The 20,526-nt window shown below is 43.1% G+C and overlaps 1 protein-coding gene across 3 annotated transcripts; it reads right to left on the minus strand.

Moving 5' to 3' along the window:
• Positions 1–330: 330 nt before the first annotated feature.
• LOC135483410 (unconventional myosin-Ie-like) lies at positions 331–12,796 on the minus strand. Of its 3 annotated transcripts, XM_064764292.1 has the most exons (24): positions 12,704–12,789; positions 12,076–12,096; positions 11,435–11,560; positions 11,035–11,219; positions 10,621–10,798; positions 10,312–10,389; positions 9,997–10,185; positions 9,633–9,765; positions 9,198–9,394; positions 8,638–8,805; positions 8,220–8,390; positions 7,467–7,633; positions 7,083–7,164; positions 6,603–6,808; positions 6,152–6,296; positions 5,714–5,828; positions 5,274–5,443; positions 4,870–5,015; positions 4,553–4,702; positions 4,115–4,374; positions 3,689–3,854; positions 3,347–3,397; positions 2,615–2,790; positions 331–2,351 (listed from the first exon to the last, which is right to left on the minus strand). In XM_064764292.1, exons 1-24 carry the CDS (start codon positions 12,704–12,706, stop codon positions 2,275–2,277), a joined length of 3,360 nt encoding a protein of 1,119 aa, XP_064620362.1. In that variant the 5' UTR covers positions 12,707–12,789; the 3' UTR covers positions 331–2,274. The 3 variants fall into 3 exon arrangements, with proteins under 3 accessions (XP_064620362.1, XP_064620363.1, XP_064620364.1); XM_064764293.1 differs by lacking the exon at positions 12,076–12,096 and having other exon boundaries at positions 12,704–12,796; XM_064764294.1 differs by lacking the exon at positions 3,347–3,397.
• Positions 12,797–20,526: the final 7,730 nt, after the last annotated feature.

Consider the following 20,526-nt stretch of genomic DNA (forward strand, 5'->3'; position numbering starts at 1 on the left):
TCATCTCTCACTGATTCGGTCGGGAAGTGAGTGTCTCATCTCTCACTGATTCCGTCGGGAAGTGAGTGTCTTATCTCTCACTGATTCGGTCAGGCTGGGATTGTCCCATCTCTCACCGTATAGACACGACGGTGGATCAGTAATGCACTCGTCCTCATCTTCGATCTGCTGACTGGTCACGCTGTGATCACAGACACTGTTGACCTAAGATTTGGATCAATTCAACCTGTTCAAAAGCTCTTTGCAGTACCACCATTCATGTGTTGTGTGACACACAGTCCAGTGCATTATTCAATGCAATGAGAGTAAACAAAGGCATTCCTTCTGTTTTTATATTTTATTATTCTCATGCATCTTTCCTAGATAAATACAAGAAACATTTCTTAATTTTGTATCACTTTGGAATGAAACGACCTACAAAATATCATTGGTTAGGTGTAAAACATGTGTAAACTGTGATGATAATGATTATACATAGAATCATTAGATAATATACATGCTGAATCACCTCTGTTGGATAACAGTGTAAATATTGTTATTGTCAGCCAGGCATTATCTCCAGACACTCCTCCATGCTTGAATAGTGAAAGGCGTTTTAACATTAGTGTTGCAAATATGTGTAACAGTGGTAAATAGGAACTGATCATTTCCTCACCCCAAGACCCACCTAGTGACACTAGACTACTCTTGTGCAACTCATTTCAGCAGACCAGAAGCAACTACATCACATATTGTTAGAGCATATTCCTCTCCCCCAGAGGCAACTAAAAGGCACAAGTGAAGACATTTGGCACATTAAAAGCTGTGATACATAGATGTCAGCTGGTCCAACACACTGAGACACTGGGCAAAAGATTGAACCGATACCCTCCTCCACATTGACCCCCACAGGAATCTAAATCATAGTACAACCACCTAATCAACCAGCTGGGCCAGAGCACGAGAGTTTGGAGTGGAACTGAGCAACAGAACTCTAAATATCTCTCTGTATGTAAGTACAATACAATAACACATGCAAAATATGAAAAACAATTTCAGTAGGAATGAAGAAAATAGTTGGAATAAGTTGAACATTTGAGTTCATTTCATAACTTGAAAACTGCCATTATGCAGTCTTTCACATCGTGAAACGAACTTGACTTCAGTCTTCTGAATCGATGAGTTTTCACATGTGAGGTCCAAGCTGAGCTCAAGCTGCCCCAATAAAACCATGGCTGATGCATTCTAATCACCATCTTTATCTCATTAACCTAGTCAGAGTAATCATTCCCTCTGATATCAACATTGATCATAGACATGCATCTTCAAGGTGAGAAAACAAGACCCGATAAAGAATGGGGAATCATTCAAGTCACCTTATCATGGAGGGAATGTTAAAGGCACAAGTACATAATCAGATATATACAAAGCTGTCTTTGTAAACATTCACACAATCATTATGACTGAACATCGACGTGCATTATCTTATATTATATACATGTACAACAGAACATAAATAACTTCTCATGAAAACATTTCCACTTCACTGGGATGATATAGATCTAGAAGCAATATGATCCTGTTGTGATAGCGAGCAGTGTCCATGTCAAATCAGTTAAAAAGTCCCAAGCCAACCCGGCCAAGGAGAGCATACAAGTAGACATAATTCGAGTTCCCTGGTACAGAACTTGAGTGAATTTTGCAGCATATAACTTAAAAAACATGGAAACTTCTCATGGTCATGGAAGAAATCTTCAAATCTTATTCACAGCCGTCATGACGACATGTGAAATCTCTTCAGCAGTATCGTTTTGGAATTGCACAGCAGACAAAGAATGGACAAACGCGATTTGGCAGCACCATAGCAACTTGGCAGCGCCATGGCAACTGGGCAGTACAAAATAACACAAATGAATCCAGTTAACAATGAGGCGATGATACAACTCGAGTGAATGGAAGACTCTAAGCCTTCATTGACTGCATCTAGTCAACATGAGCTATGCTCTCATACAAGATGTCTTCAGTAAATGATAACTCACATGAATCATGGCAGAATTTAGTTGCCTTGAATGAACTGTTTAAGTATAGCAGGCGACAGGAATGTCTAAGATTGAATGTCCAAAGTAAGCTGACCTCCAAAGTCATCAGCTTCACATTCTCAGTGGAGCATCTGTAAGCTCATATCGAAGGTCACGCTCGAATTCACTGCTGATCTGTTTGGTTGAAGCTTCCTCTCTACTGAGCCAGTTCTATGAATCCAGATGCAGACGGTAAATGAAGCGCCATCCTGGTTGTCTAGATCTTCTCGATGTAGTTTGATGGGAAGAGTCCCTCCCTGTTGCCGACCATCCCTTTCCACCAACCAGAGGGATCTGAAACACACAACAATCATATCTGTGGATCTTGAGGGAAGACCAATTTGGCGAGATGTCCGAGGTAAAACATTCCCCAACAAGAACTCCCAACAGTTTCAAACCACTGGGATTCATTTTACAGGTGCCTCCAAAATATCGGCACAGCTGGGGGAAACACGATCCCTTAAAGACTCGAATAAGAGTTGTCAGCCAAGAAACTACCAACTCCTGGGGATGTCATAGGAGGCCCCACAAGGTGAATAGCCTCCCTGTATGCTCACCTTCCTTAACGATGCTGATGATCTGTCCTTCGTTGAAGCCAAGTTCATCGGTGTCTTGAGCATCGTACGCCCACAGAGCTTTACCTTGGGGAAGAACCGGCGAAGGTTTACGTTTTGGTTTGGGTTTTGCTGGCGGCTTGTTGGGCTGTTTCACGCTCTCTCTCTTTCTCACCTCACTGAAAAGGAGAATGGAATTGTAAACAAGACTGATGCCAGTAGTTAGGCCAACTGTTTGCTACGATAACAACGTTCTACCATGTCGATCAGCCAGAAAACATGTCTTACTGAATACTATGAAATCCTTCAACAAAGGTTCAGCCATCTCCTCACAGGATTCACACATCATGTTCCTTTTTCAAATGTTCTTGGACCGTTCCTCAATTTAGTGACTGTTCACATCAACTTCGTAGAGAATATTGTGAATACAAATAAAAACAGTTGAGGTAACAAAAACAAAAGCAGACAGACCGACATGATTTCCTCAACAATAAACCTCTGCTCCACAATGATGGAGAATGCTGTCTCATGTAAGCTCACGGTAAGGTTCCTTGCACTCAGCAGTGGTGACAAAGCGAGCTCATACCAAGAGGGACATGCATTAGCTAGCATATTGTCTTGAAATGTTGTCAGTCAAGATGACTCCCGGTGACAGGGAAAAGGTAAGCATCATCAAACAAAAGCAAAATGAGGAAACGGTGTATGAACAGGGAGTGGGTGATAATCAAGTATAACCTTTTCGGTGCACTGCCACTTCGTGATTTGCGGATTTCGTTTCTGAGTGAACTGAAAGGAGTTGTTGGTGAAAGAAAGAGTAGAGAGATCCTGTTACTGAAAGTCAAGCTGAACACACCCAGGCAGGTATGTCTTACACACATTCAAAGCTTTCACTTCACAAAAATGTCCAGATGTCTGCGACATTGGCCGATTCACTCCACTCGGGTGTTTTAATATCCCACAGTAATGTTCTTCCCTGTGACAGCTATAGCCCTGATATTGTAACTTCACCTGAAGATGATAGTTTCCGAATGTAGTGTCCTTCAGGAGATCAACTTGAAGACTAACAATATGACTTACCCAGCTACTCCAGCTTCTGGTGTGTTCAGAAACTCAGTATTATTATTAAAGTTGCCTATTGCTTTAGCTAGATTCTGAGCACCACCGCGAGGTAAAGATGGTGTCTTGTCCATGCTGCGACCACGCTGTACTCCCCGCTTGGTAGATGAGGCCACCACGCCACCAACTAAAAATATGAAGCAGACGTCCATCACAGAAACAACACCATTCAAACTGTTTGGTTTAGTTGCCGGCTGGTTGTTGATAATATTCACAGGGAGCTGAACTCTCTGACACCTGGCAATTTTGAGGACATCAAGTAGATACTTTGACATTTAAATGTTTCTGAGCAAAAGATGAAGTTATGCTAAATGGACTGTTAAGGTTTCTTAGAGTCATGCACATGAGTAAGTTTGGTCAAGAGGACACATGTTGGTGCAGGCATACCTGGGGCGAGATTGGGTGCAGGCCGTCCTGGAGCCCTCCTTGACGGTTGTCGACCTCCGCTTGGCCTAGAGGGCGCAGCTCGCACTACCTCCTTCAATCCCGGCTTGGAGTCTTTAGGAAGACCACTTCCAATACTAACGTTCAATGTTTTGCTGGAAGTCTTCAGAGCCCCTTGCCCATCCTCACCGTACGCTTTGGAGAATTTGACCATCCGAGAACCACCTCCTCCCCATCCTTCCTTCTTTACGGGGAATTCAATTCTGAAAAGGAAAACAGACCATGAAGTTGCCTCTCTATGTCCATGGCATCACATACTGTTTGACTGGGGAGAAGGGAAATAACATTGGCACAGTACAGCTGCTGAGAGACTTCAACGTGATGCAGCACTTGAAAGGAATGAACGTCTGCTCAACAACAACATAACATGAAAGGACTTACTGATCAGTAAATTCAATGCGCAGGTTCTTGGCCACCTTTTCCTTATATCTCTTGGAGAGTGTGGTGAGGAACTCGGTCTTGAAGACTGATTGAACGAGACTTGCGTATTCATTCTGGACATAGATCACCAAGAAATCATCTTGTAATGTACTGAAAGAGAGATAGGCACATTAGAGCTGCGATTGTGATAACTATTAGGCCCACACTCTCAGCAAAACCTTGAACTCTTCTAAGCTGATATGATGGTGGTGGCCCAGCAGACTTCCCCATCAGAGTTGTCCACCTGTGACTGATCTGGACCCCATTGTCTGACTGACCTGAGGGCGACGTGTGATATCTGGTCGAGTTCGATCTTCCTCTTGATCACCTCCTTCACCTGACCTTTCTCTGGACCTTTCTTGACCACTTCTCGCCCAACCAGGTAGATAAACTTGTTAGTCAGCATCAAGTCACGTTTGGCCGTCTGAAAACGAATCAGGAACACATTGAAATACAAAAACCTCTGTTCTTTGAAACCACTTCTAAATTGCTTGGCATGAGACCTTTCACAATGTCACAATGACCGTCACTAACAGAATATACTGCCTTTTCAATCAAAGAAGTTTCCTCTGGGGTAGAGATTTCCTTCTATATTGTTATTATGAGTTGAAACTGGCCTAGCTCTGACGCGGGAGTCCACAGCATGTGTTACCTTAGCAATTCAAGTCTTGCTCTAACTTACCTTGAAGCGACGATCGTACTTGACGATCGTCTCTGCAAACTCCATCTTCTCCCTCTTCCCGCAGAGCACCCTCAATCCAGGATTCTCGTCCATCCCGATGTAGTCGCCAACGTAGTTACGATTCAAACTGTAACGTCGACGCTCCTTCTTATTGTACAGGATGTCGGACGCTGGAAATGGTGTGGTTAGACTTAATGGTGCATTTGACTCGTCTGGTTTATGAAGTCAACAGTCATTTGTTTGCGGAGAGTTCAGCTGATAAGGCCATGTCTTCTGGCCTAACCTGGATGCAACACCAGCCAGACAGTGCTCAGCACTGATGTGTTGACTTCAAAGTCCTCTCTTCAAAAATCTCAACTGTTATCAGTTGAACTAATAGCCATGCTAGATAGCGACAATACAGAACAAACAGGAAAACGAAATCTTCATTGCTAGCCTACCTTGCTGTCTGAGCTTGAAGTAGTATCTCTGTGCGTTGTACTTGCGGAATGCTTTCTGGATAACTCGGGCGTAACTGTCAAACTTTCTCTCTCGTACTTCTTCCAACAAAAACAGCTAGAAAGTAAAGAAAGTTGCTAGACCACGGGTGCTTGATGGGTTCATCTAACATGAGTCAGGTGATTCGGCTGTTATGCAGTCCACTACAATCATAAAGAGACAAAACAGCTAGTGAACTCCCGACCATGAACTCATCATCATCATCATCATCATCATCATCATCATCATCATCATCATCATCATCATCATCATCATCGTATCTTGCTTCTTGGCCCAGCCTTGACCTATAAAACACCAACAACCAAACAGGCCGAGTCTTCTTGCAGACGATAGCAATGGCCACCGCTATGATATTGATCCAGCAGACGTAAGCCACTTACAGATTCAGGATTTTTTATGAAGACCTTGGTCTTTCCGAGCTGAAACTGATCGCGATCCATGTTGACAGACGTCAATAAGTGTGTCACACCCTGGCGTGTATCACCGTGCCATTGAGGCCATGTCTCTTTGGTAAGGATAGCATATCTGAAAACAAGAGGATTTTAATACACTTTTTGCAGATTTTTGTCATGATGAATACTTCTTGTGCTAGTACGCTATGTTTATATGCATGAATTCTCAATTACTGTTGCCTGCTCTTTCTGGAGACCTTCTAGCACACTGCAGGGCTTCTTGTTGGGCAGTTTCAAGCCAGATATCCTCATTATAAGGGGTTAACTCATGGTAATGAGTACATCAGAGCTGTGGGTGTCGTAACTATTGGTGTTTCAAGATGAATATTCCCTGCTCCATTCCAAACAATCAAGAAGGCAAGGATTCTATAATACGAACCTGCGCAGGAACTTATCAAACGGCCTCCTGTACGCGAAGCCTGCCCTCCGCACTCGAATGTTCTCTTTCAAGCCGAGATACTCAACCTGATGCTTGACACGATTCTCCTCCCAATCATGAGCTCGCTTGGTCTCGTTTGGTTTGATACAGCGTATATAATGAGGTGTAGACTTCATCAACGTCTCAACCAGTTTGTTGGCTTGGTTCTGAAGGTTACACACATACAAGATCAAAGAGCAAATCTGTTACATTAACTTGAGTCAATATTAAAGTTTTTGAACAAGATCAAACGAGAACGACATCAGTCCTGAAGAAGCCATTGTAGACACTGGATTTACAGGGAGCATAGAAATAGCCGAGGCAACTCAGATTACTGTATTGAGATAGCGTCAGGTCAAGATCAACAATTGTCTAGGATACATGTAGGCAGTCAGTCAGCTGGATGTCAGTCTGATCTCAAAAGTGGCAACTTTCCCTTACCCTGATCTTGGTGCCAGCTGTGGAGGGCCTGCCTCTGGTTTGCTGGCTGACATCTTCGGGGAAAAGGCCCTTGATGAACTGACTGCATCGAAAGGGAACAATATCAACATGAATCAGGTCAACTATGTAACTCTGAGTAATTGCAGAAGGCAACAGAGATTTCTCTGAATGCTCTCATATCCATATAATTGCCGGACTCAAAAGACACTCATACTACCACTGAATCCTTACCATAGTCATTCCCCAAGCATCAGTAGAGAAGATAATGTTGTTTAGAGTGAAAATTCATATAAATTTGTTAATCCACTTTCCACAAGCAAAGCTGTTCATGTCTCGAGGTAATTGATTTAACAGTCTCACTACGGTTGATTAGTGTCTACTTACTTTTCACTCGTCTGCATTAACTGTATGAGATCGTTAAAGAGTACGTCACGGTTCCGCTCACAGAATCCCTCGGCATCATAGGTCACCTTCCCGGCATAATGGTGGACGACAAACCCAACACTCGACCCCTGGTAATGCTGGTGGGAACCAACTTGGGAGGACAATTTCTGAAAACAGAGATGGCACAGCTTCTTACAGCAGCTGATATCATTGTAGGTGTCTTTTCTGTGAGAACTGATGCCGATGTGAGGACCACGTGTGCAAACAGACAGCAGAGTTTATCCAGCACAGAAGATAGAATCCAAGCAGAATGAGAAGACTGTTCATTCTGCCTGTACTAGAGAGGGGTTATTCCTGCTCCAAGGTGGGACACCTGACTGATAGATCCTCTGCCTGTACTAGAGAGGGGTTATTCCTGCTCCAAGGTGGGACACCTGACTGATAGATCCTCTGCCTGTACTAGAGAGGGGTTATTCCTGCTCCAAGGTGGGACACCTGACTGATAGAACCTCTGCCTGTACTAGAGAGGGGTTATTCCTGCTCCAAGGTGGGACACCTGACTGATAGAACCTCTGCCTGTACTAGAGAGGGGTTATTCCTGCTCAAAGGTGGGACACCTGACTGATAGATCCTCTGCCTGTACTAGAGAGGGGTGGGACTGCTCGAAGGTGGGACACCTGACTGATAGATCCTCTGCCTGTACTAGAGAGGGGTTATTCCTGCTACAAGGTGGGACACCTGATTGATCCTCACCTGCAGTAATGTTTCATCAGCACCATCAGTCACTGCGTGCATCGTCGCACACACGTCATCAAGATTGGAGAAGATTCCAGGTGGACTCTTACTCTCGATGAGATCACACACAATCTTATTGTTGAAGTAGTCTATACTCGTCCACTTGATGCCTTCCTGCACATACTCTTCCTGGAAACACGAGTAGAAGAAACTGATGAAACCTCCTACTAAATCACCGAGTTGGCATTGCAATAGTGAACAGCCTGCATCTAAAGATTTAGCCAGTTCACACATCCAACTGGAACAAGGAACACTACAGGAATTTGTATTTGACATGAAAAAAGCCTCCGACAAAGACCTCCTGCTTGGTTTTTGAGGTTGGGAGCTGGCCTTTCTCTCAAGACAGAGCTCCCTATTGGAGAGAAGATGAACTCACCTGCTCAGCCTTGAGTGTGAGCTCAATGAAGATCTGTTGTAGCTTCTCATTCACATAGTTGATACAAAACTGTTCAAAGCCATTCTTAGCAAAGATTTCAAAACCGTAGATATCTAGAATGCCAATGTTGACCCCAGCTGCTTGTTTGGACATTGCTTTGTTCACGGCCTTGAATCGGAGAAAGAGATGAATGAAACTCAGAGATAGAACACATCATCATCAGTGATCATTTGTTTTCAATTCCTCAAGTGCCACATTGCATTAAGGGAAATCAGGAATGACAGTGTTGCAACGGTATACATGTACATGTACTAGCAAGTACATGTACATGACAATATATAACATACAGACAATATGTAACCAACATGTTTTTTAAAAAGTTTCTATTTGAGACACAACTTTTTAGTTATGACATTTCAGCAAAAACTGGCCATCTCCATGTGGCCCTATTCCCATTCACCGTGAGTGGTGCATCACTGCCCATTTCTTTGAACAAAGAGTTTTAGACAGATGCAGGATGACAACAAATCAGTGTGACAAGAGGTACAAAAGACACTCACCACAACTAAATAATCAAACACCCGTGAATAGAGCGCCTTAGCCAGAGCATCACGGGTGTACGCCGCTTGTTCTGGGTTGAGTTTAATCTCAGTTTTCTCTGTCTTCCCTCCCCACTTGCTGTCCATGATGCGACCTGTCAACTTAGACCTCAGCATCTCCTTCTCAACACCAAACAGGTATGCAGGGAAGTCCAGAACTGGAAGAAAAAGAAGCCTGTCAATAAACAGAAGGCACGCCTGTAGCAGCTGAGTGGGATGGTAAGCTTGCCATGGCATCAATACTGGGCAACTTGAAGAAGGAGCAATGGAGATCAACTGACTCAACAAGAGTTAAAAACTTATGCCATTACCACTTCCCTTTGGCTCACCAGTCTCGAGTGTTCAACAATGTCAATTCCTGGGAGCGGTGAACTTAGTAGGTGTAGGTGAACTTACACTCATCATTTGACACAGCTGCGTAATTGCCATCTTCCACAAATAAGATGTTTCCAAGATGGAGGACACCAGCCACGATACTGAACACTGAATCCTGCGTGATATCATCGATTCCCACCACACCCATTGCGTGCTGCAAGATTAGAATCAACTCAAATGAGTGCCAAGACAGACTTCAACTGAATCAGGCAAATGTTAAGCACATCATAGTCGAGCCAGCGTTATCTAGATGTACAATGCACATCCAGCCTGCAACCTCCGCCAAACATTTGTTTTTAAATTGGCCCAGAATTCTTAAAACTTCTTGAACAAAAACATTGGCTTCCCAATTATCACATCAAATCTTTTGATGTTTTTGCCAAACCTTAGTGTCCTTGAAGTCCTTCTTGTCATCTGTGCCATCAACAGTGTACGTGCCGCTCTGATTGAGGTAGTAATAATAGTCAGGCGTTGTTAGGCCCATCTCACTTTGATGTTCGGGGGTTGCTCCAGCACACAGTTGGTAGAAGATATGGAAGTTCCTCTCTGAAGTGTTCTGACTCACGACCCGAGACTGGAATCAGCATAGAATGTGGCATGATCAGCATGAACAAGTTTTTCTACCAAAGCAGACAAAGCATAGCTTCCAACCCAAGATTCTCCTTATTCTCTTCTCTGTAGGAACATGAGACAATCTTACCTTCTCCAACAGGAAGTTTGAGATGCGCCCAGCATCAGGCTCACCGCCTCTTGTGAACTGGATTTCAACATACTTTCCCTGAAATATGATCACAGACCTTTAGAACCATTCCCAAAGTATTCATGCTGACAAGATCAACCTGAAGAGAGCATGTTACACCAAGAGATAAGCCTAATAATGATAAGAGAGCAAGCTATCACTGGATCTTTAGGTCAGATGTTTTATAAGATAGCATGACTTAGGAATGCTAGTAAACAATCGAATGAAGTTGCCGAATAGATCTCTGATATCAGCTGATTCTCTACTTACAAATCTGCTGGAGTTATTATTGCGGACTGTCTTAGCATTTCCAAACGATTCAAGAAGCGGGTTGGACTCCAAGATGACATCCTTGACCTTCTGTACACTGGCGCCACCGCCAGACACTTTGGCAATATACGACATGATATACTTGGCTGCAACTGTTTTACCCGCTCCACTCTCACCGCTGAAAAAGAAAGTTATCAAACTGAAAGCTCCGTTTCCCTGATAATTACAATGGCTCAGCATAATTCTTATCAATGTATAGTAATTGTCAAGAAAATGATATAGACAAGAAATACCCCTGAAATCAGCACCAAATCAGACATCTTACTTTCTGAAATGACAAGATGTTGACAGAATCAGGTACTGGGCAATCTAGTAGTCAGCAAAGATACGGAGTCTTGATTCTGTGTTGCTTACCTGATGATGACACATTGGTTCTCCATGTCTATCATCATGTTCCGGTACATCTCGTCAGTCAGCGCGAAAACATGCGGCGGGTTCTCGTAGCTGGCTGCACCCTGATACATGTCGACATGTTTGTCAGAGAAGATTGGGATCTGTTTGAAGGGGTTGACAGAGATCAGCACAGGTCCGATATATGTCTCAATAGTTAAGGAGTAAACAAGGATATCCTGGGCCCAAGGTCATGCTCCATGGCTTCCAAGAACAGCAAAAAGAGGGCGCTACATCTTGCATTTCATATCTTAATACGGCCAAGGATAGAATTTGACCAAATTTATCGAATTTGTTATGATGTACAAGCAATACATTCAACTATAAATGCCCACACTGTTCATTTGTGTTGATCTAAGGATACATAAATACAATCGTCCATGAATCGCTTCTTGAGATTCTCACAGATGGCTGGCTCTGTGATCTTCTGCAAGAGCACCATATCATCGACCCCGCTCTGCTTGACATTGTGACTCTGCCAATGATATGCCTGCAACCAACAAAAAACAGAGTCAATTAAGCAGGAAGAAAACTCTGCTGCAAACCTGACCAGATTATAACAGTCAGTTGGCCGCGGTGCCATTCGCAGCACTCAGAAAGCATTTCTCACATCCGTGTGCAGGTGCTGTCACCTATTGATCAATTTCATCTATTGACAGTGTGCGCTAGGTGTGAAAGTTGTGTTCGGTCCTATCAAAGAGTACAGCCAAGTTTATATCCCTGAATGGAGAAGTGTCCTTAGAACATAGGCAACATTCAGAAAAGATTGGCTGCATAACTGAAACTATCCAAGCAATTTTCTCAAAACAAAATCTGAGGATGCATTTTCAACCAAAATGAAAGAAACCCGTATCAAATAACTGCTTCCACAAGAACCATACAATAGCAACATTTCTCTCACGCCATCAACATTTCTGACATGTTACTCATGATGCTAACTACGGATGAGTCATCTGCCATCAGGCATGGCTTGGATGACTCCACCCACCTAGCACTCATCCTTACCCAACTTCGCCTGTTTCCAGCCTTGAGGGTGCATTAATGAAGAGGGTTAAACGTTGAGAAACAAAACATGAACACTAGATTAATCAGACTAGGCCTCAAGACTTGTCCAAGAGAGACGTACTGAAGTAATTGGTCTACAAATCCTCTCTTGGTGGGGCTCACTGTCATATTACTCCAGTACTTTGTTGGCCTTGATTCTCAGTGAGGGGCTCAGTTAAACGATGTATTGTTACTGAAATCCCAGTCATCTTGAGCCACACTGATGAAGACGAAGTGATTAAAGAAAGTCACCCACCCTTTCATTTTCCTTCCACAAACTCAGACTGGGTCTGGGCACAGAGAGGTAATATCCTCTTGTTATCAGTAGCTGACATGTCTGACAGCATCAAATAAAGACTGAGAAAGATAGAACGGCCCGCACATCGACCAATCAGTCCTACCTCAGGAGAGAACTGAGTGGAGAGGTGGGAGGAGAGGCCAAGAGCCAGCAGACAGATAAACATTTTTCAGATTGGATGATTTACACAACCATATAAGTAACTGAAATTGCTGCAAGCCTGAAAAAAACAGATGCGATTTCATATTTATTAAAATGTCAGAATTCTATAATCATTACAGAAGTATTTACCATTGTTGGTTAAAATATTTGGCCTTCGAATCCGATATAAAAACTGTCAATAAAATTCTCCTTCCTGGTTTAGGTTTCACCCATGGCTCAGCTGTGCAAATCAATACAAACTCACAACAACGTGTACAAAATGTGCGAAGAAGTAAACCAGCGTCAATATTTTCCTCATTTGCCGGGAATACGAATCATTGTCCTCGCAACAGGTAGCACCATAGGTCTCGTTAGGGAGTTTTTCCCAAATGTACGCGATGATGACGTGCCCCATTAACAGGGCGTAACATCTATTTTAAGATGCGTTTCCAAAGTGAATGCATGAGAACAACCCATTTGTGTCGTATATCACTGGAAACGCCCGATTCCCCTGATTCTGCAGGATGTTAAATCGGGCATTTTATTTCTTTAAATAAATCATAAGCGTCGCATTTGCTCCTAGCTATGTTCACCATCCCAAATGGCAATATTGCCAATTGGGCCGGACAATCACGAAAAACCCCAAATATTATACATTTCTTCCTGAATAAGAAATAGGGCTTGGCCGCGCATGAATAACAAAAAAAACTCCCTAATGAGACCATAGACAATGAGCTACATACGTACATGCTAGGTTTCGACTTAATGGGAGTAATGCAGACAGAATTGCAATGGTAAATAAACATTGTAGTATATATAGGCAGGTGTCCTGAAAATCAGAGAGATTTGTATGTGTCAAATTATCTCTGAAGTCACTCACAACCCTGGAGGAGGCACAAATTTCTTTTTTTCTTCTTCCTTGTCTTGCTATCTAATCATCCATGTACAGATGTAAACATTTTCATTATCATCATTATCATACCCCGCACCCAAACTTTTCAAACTCCAGCACATACTGATTCCGGGCGTTCGAGTACATGAATTATGAGGTAGATGTATTGTTTCAATCATCGCAAATCTGCCTAAAACGGCAACTTTTCTCAGGTACGGGTACGGCAGTGGCGTGCGTCTTTTTCATTGAACGACCTCGCACGGCCGGCACCGACATATATCGTCGTTGATGATGATGGAGAGAGCGGTAGCCGGTACATATTGAGCACGGTTCACTAGCAGTTCAATGTGCTCATGACGTGACGAGAGCAAATCTCACGGGTGGGGCGGAAATTCGCCATATTGCTGACATCATCGGCGCCAACAACTGTTTCTTTTGACCCTGCCGGAGTCTTTCAAAACAATAAATGATTGTGTCTGACCCTGCTGACCTCGATTTTGAAAAATTTTTTAAAAAAGGTCATTCAAACGTTAAATCAACTGCAAAGATAATATTTTATATCACTGAGGTATATACATACGATATGTTGAGAAAAATCTGTACAACTATCGAAATATACGATTACTTGGAACTATTTCGGCTAATCACTTTGCCACCTGCGCGACCTTGTCACTATTGTGGCGCGCTCGTTTGCATACCGCATATAAGAGGCAAATAAAATCTTCATTTCAACATGAAAGCCTTGACGGTTCAGCGCTGAAGGTGTTTGACTTTGGATCGGCTGGACACGGGTTCGACCCCCGGTGAATCTGCCGAATTTTTTTTTTCTTTTTTTCTTCTTCCTTGTCTTGCTATCTAATCATCCATGTACAGATGTAAACATTTTCATTATCATCATTATCATACCCCGCACCCAAACCTTTCAAACTCCAGCACATACTGATTCCGGGCGTTCGAGTACATGAATTATGAGGTAGATGTATTGTTTCAATCATCGCAAATCTGCCTAAAACGGCACCTTATCTCAGGTACGGGTACGGCAGTGGCGTGCGTCTTTTTCATTGAACGACCTCGCACGGCCGGCACCGACATATATCGTCGTTGATGATGATGGAGAGAGCGGTAGCCGGTACATATTGAGCACGGTTCACTAGCAGTTCAATGTGCTCATGACGTGACGAGAGCAAATCTCACGGGTGGGGCGGAAATTCGCCATATTGCTGACATCATCGGCGCCAACAACTGTTTCTTTTGACCCTGCCGGAGTCTTTCAAAACAATAAATGATTGTGTCTGACCCTGCTGACCTCGATTTTGAAAAACTTTTTAAAAAAGGTCATTCAAACGTTAAATCAACTGCAAAGATAATATTTTGGAACGACTTTAGAATTCCCGATCGGAAGTATGGGTCTAAGGCGCGAATGAATACCGAATAATGAACAAGTAGCCTAACCCTAACCCTAACCCTTTAAACCGATTCACAACTTATATAGTGCGGAGGAACATCCGATCGGTAATTCTAAAGTTTAGCCATATCACTGAGGTATATACATACGATATGTTGAGAAAAATCTGTACAACTATCGAAATATACGATTACTTGGAACTATTTTGGCTAATCACTTTGCCACCTGCGCGACCTTGTCACTATTGTGGCGCGCTCGTTTGCATACCGCATATAAGAGGCAAATAAAATCTTCATTTCAACATGAAAGCCTTGACGGTTCAGCGCTGAAGGTGTTTGACTTTGGATCGGCTGGTCACGGGTTCGACCCCCGGTGAATCTGCCGAATTTTTTTTTCTTTTTTTCTTCTTCCTTGTCTTGCTATCTAATCATCCATGTACAGATGTAAACATTTTCATTATCATCATTATCATACCCCGCACCCAAACTTTTCAAACTCCAGCACATACTGATTCCGGGCGTTCGAGTACATGAATTATGAGGTAGATGTATTGTTTCAATCATCGCAAATCTGCCTAAAACGGCAACTTTTCTCAGGTACGGGTACGGCAGTGGCGTGCGTCTTTTTCATTGAAACGACCTCGCACGGCCGGCACCGACATATATCGTCGTTGATGATGATGGAGAGAGCGGTAGCCGGTACATATTGAGCACGGTTCACTAGCAGTTCAATGTGCTCATGACGTGACGAGAGCAAATCTCACGGGTGGGGCGGAAATTCGCCATATTGCTGACATCATCGGCGCCAACAACTGTTTCTTTTGACCCTGCCGGAGTCTTTCAAAACAATAAATGATTGTGTCTGACCCTGCTGACCTCGATTTTGAAAAACTTTTTAAAAAAGGTCATTCAAACGTCAAATCAACTGCAAAGATAATATTTTATATCACTGAGGTATATACATACGATATGTTGAGAAAAATCTGTACAACTATCGAAATATACGATTACTTGGAACTATTTCGGCTAATCACTTTGCCACCTGCGCGACCTTGTCACTATTGTGGCGCGCTCGTTTGCATACCGCATATAAGAGGCAAATAAAATCTTCATTTCAACATGAAAGCCTTGACGGTTCAGCGCTGAAGGTGTTTGACTTTGGATCGGCTGGTCACGGGTTCGACCCCCGGTGAATCTGCCGAATTTTTTTTTCTTCTTCCTTCTCTTGCTATCTAATCATCCATGTTCAGACGTAAACATTTTCATTATCATCATTATCATACCCCGCACCCAAACTTTTCAAACTCCAGCACATACTGATTCCGGGCGTTCGAGTACATGAATTATGAGGTAGATGTATTGTTTCAATCATCGCAAATCTGCCTAAAACGGCAAGTTTTCTCAGGTACGGGTACGGCAGTGGCGTACGTCTTTTTCATTGAAACGACCTCGCACGGCCGGCACCGACATATATCGTCGTTGATGATGATGGAGAGAGCGGTAGCCGGTACATATTGAGCACGGTTCACTAGCAGTTCAATGTGCTCATGACGTGACGAGAGCAAATCTCACGGGTGGGGCGGAAATTCGCCATATTGCTGACATCATCGGCGCCAACAACTGTTTCTTTTGACCCTGCCGGAGTCTTTCAAAACAATAAATGATTGTGTCTGACCCTGCTGACCTCGATTTTGAAAAAACTTTTTTAAAAAGGTCATTCAAACGTTAAATCAACTGCAAAGATAATATTTTATATCACTGAGGTATATACATACGATATGTTGAGAAAAATCTGTACAACTATCGAAATATACGATTACTTGGAACTATTTCGGCTAATCACTTTGCCACCTGCGCGACCTTGTCACTATTGTGGCGCGCTCGTTTGCATACCGCATATAAGAGGCATATAAAATCTTCATTTCAACATGAAAGCCTTGACGGTTCAACGCTGAAGGTGTTTGACTTTGGATCGGCTGGTCACGGGTTCGACCCCCGGTGAATCTGCCGAATTTTTTTTTTTCTTTTTTTCTTCTTCCTTGTCTTGCTATCTAATCATCCATGTACAGATGTAAACATTTTCATTATCATCATTATCATACCCCGCACCCAAACTTTTCAAACTCCAGCACATACTGATTCCGGGCGTTCGAGTACATGGATTATGAGGTAGATGTATTGTTTCAATCATCGCAAATCTGCCTAAAACGGCAACTTTTCTCAGGTACGGGTACGGCAGTGGCGTGCGTCTTTTTCATTGAACGACCTCGCACGGCCGGCACCGACATATATCGTCGTTGATGATGATGGAAAGAGCGGTAGCCGGTACATATTGAGCACGGTTCACTAGCAGTTCAATGTGCTCATGACGTGACGAGAGCAAATCTCACGGGTGGGGCGGAAATTCGCCATATTGCTGACATCATCGGCGCCAACAACTGCTTCTTTTGACCCTGCCGGAGTCTTTCAAAACAATAAATGATTGTGTCTGACCCTGCTGACCTCGATTTTGAAAAACTTTTTAAAAAAGGTCATTCAAACGTTAAATCAACTGCAAAGATAATATTTTATATCACTGAGGTATATACATACGATATGTTGAGAAAAATCTGTACAACTATCGAAATATACGATTACTTGGAACTATTTCGGCTAATCACTTTGCCACCTGCGCGACCTTGTCACTATTGTGGCGCGCTCGTTTGCATACCGCATATAAGAGGCAAATAAAATCTTCATTTCAACATGAAAGCCTTGACGGTTCAGCGCTGAAGGTGTTTGACTTTGGATCGGCTGGTCACGGGTTCGACCCCCGGTGAATCTGCCGAATTTTTTTTTCTTTTTTTCTTCTTCCTTGTCTTGCTATCTAATCATCCATGTACAGATGTAAACATTTTCATTATCATCATTATCATACCCCGCACCCAAACTTTTCAAACTCCAGCACATACTGATTCCGGGCGTTCGAGTACATGAATTATGAGGTAGATGTATTGTTTCAATCATCGCAAATCTGCCTAAAACGGCAACTTTTCTCAGGTACGGGTACGGCAGTGGCGTGCGTCTTTTTCATTGAAACGACCTCGCACGGCCGGCACCGACATATATCGTCGTTGATGATGATGGAGAGAGCGGTAGCCGGTACATATTGAGCACGGTTCACTAGCAGTTCAATGTGCTCATGACGTGACGAGAGCAAATCTCACGGGTGGGGCGGAAATTCGCCATATTGCTGACATCATCGGCGCCAACAACTGTTTCTTTTGACCCTGTCGGAGTCTTTCAAAACAATAAATGATTGTGTCTGACCCTGCTGACCTCGATTTTGAAAAAACTTTTTTAAAAAGGTCATTCAAACGTTAAATCAACTGCAAAGATAATATTTTATATCACTGAGGTATATACATACGATATGTTGAGAAAAATCTGTACAACTATCGAAATATACGATTACTTGGAACTATTTCGGCTAATCACTTTGCCACCTGCGCGACCTTGTCACTATTGCGGCGCGCTCGTTTGCATACCGCATATAAGAGGCAAATAAAATCTTCATTTCAACATGAAAGCCTTGACGGTTCAACGCTGAAGGTGTTTGACTTTGGATCGGCTGGTCACGGGTTCGACCCCCGGTGAATCTGCCGAATTTTTTTTTTTCTTTTTTTCTTCTTCCTTGTCTTGCTATCTAATCATCCATGTACAGATGTAAACATTTTCATTATCATCATTATCATACCCCGCACCCAAACTTTTCAAACTCCAGCACATACTGATTCCGGGCGTTCGAGTACATGGCTTATGAGGTAGATGTATTGTTTCAATCATCGCAAATCTGCCTAAAACGGCAAGTTTTCTCAGGTACGGGTACGGCAGTGGCGTGCGTCTTTTTCATTGAACGACCTCGCACGGCCGGCACCGACATATATCGTCGTTGATGATGATGGAGAGAGCGGTAGCCGGTACATATTAAGCACGGTTCACTAGCAGTTCAATGTGCTCATGACGTGACGAGAGCAAATCTCACGGGTGGGGCGGAAATTCGCCATATTGATGACATCATCGGCGCCAACAACTGTTTCTTTTGACCCTGTCGGAGTCTTTCAAAACAATAAATGATTGTGTCTGACCCTGCTGACCTCGATTTTGAAAAACTTTTTGAAAAAGGTCATTCAAACGTTAAATCAACTGCAAAGATAATATTTTATATCACTGAGGTATATACATACGATATGTTGAGAAAAATCTGTACAACTATCGAAATATACGATTACTTGGAACTATTTCGGCTAATCACTTTGCCACCTGCGCGACCTTGTCACTATTGTGGCGCGCTCGTTTGCATACCGCATATAAGAGGCAAATAAAATCTTCATTTCAACATGAAAGCCTTGACGGTTCAACGCTGAAGGTGTTTGACTTTGGATCGGCTGGTCACGGGTTCGACCCCCGGTGAATCTGCCGAATTTTTTTTTTTCTTTTTTTCTTCTTCCTTGTCTTGCTATCTAATCATCCATGTGCAGATGTAAACATTTTCATTATCATCATTATCATACCCCGCACCCAAACTTTTCAAACTCCAGCACATACTGATTCCGGGCGTTCGAGTACATGAATTATGAGGTAGATGTATTGTTTCAATCATCGCAAATCTGCCTAAAACGGCAACTTTTCTCAGGTACGGGTACGGCAGTGGCGTGCGTCTTTTTCATTGAACGACCTCGCACGGCCGGCACCGACATATATCGTCGTTGATGATGATGGAGAGAGCGGTAGCCGGTACATATTGAGCACGGTTCACTAGCAGTTCAATGTGCTCATGACGTGCCGAGAGCAAATCTCACGGGTGGGGCGGAAATTCGCCATATTGCTGACATCATCGGCGCCAACAACTGTTTCTTTTGACCCTGTCGGAGTCTTTCAAAACAATAAATGATTGTGTCTGACCCTGCTGACCTCGATTTTGAAAAACTTTTTAAAAAAGGTCATTCAAACGTTAAATCAACTGCAAAGATAATATTTTATATCACTGAGGTATATACATACGATATGTTGAGAAAAATCTGTACAACTATCGATATATACGATTACTTGGAACTATTTCGGCTAATCACTTTGCCACCTGCGCGACCTTGTCACTATTGTGGCGCGCTCGTTTGCATACCGCATATAAGAGGCAAATAAAATCTTCATTTCAACATGAAAGCCTTGACGGTTCAGCGCTGAAGGTGTTTGACTTTGGATCGGCTGGTCACGGGTTCGACCCCCGGTGAATCTGCCGAATTTTTTTTTCTTTTTTTCTTCTTCCTTGTCTTGCTATCTAATCATCCATGTACAGATGTAAACATTTTCATTATCATCATTATCATACCCCGCACCCAAACTTTTCAAACTCCAGCACATACTGATTCCGGGCGTTCGAGTACATGAATTATGAGGTAGATGTATTGTTTCAATCATCGCAAATCTGCCTAAAACGGCAACTTTTCTCAGGTACGGGTACGGCAGTGGCGTGCGTCTTTTTCATTGAAACGACCTCGCACGGCCGGCACCGACATATATCGTCGTTGATGATGATGGAGAGAGCGGTAGCCGGTACATATTGAGCACGGTTCACTAGCAGTTCAATGTGCTCATGACGTGACGAGAGCAAATCTCACGGGTGGGGCGGAAATTCGCC

The sequence above is a fragment of the Lineus longissimus genome, chromosome 2 (assembly GCF_910592395.1).
Source record: "Lineus longissimus chromosome 2, tnLinLong1.2, whole genome shotgun sequence".
Classification (NCBI taxonomy): domain Eukaryota; kingdom Metazoa; phylum Nemertea; class Pilidiophora; order Heteronemertea; family Lineidae; genus Lineus; species Lineus longissimus.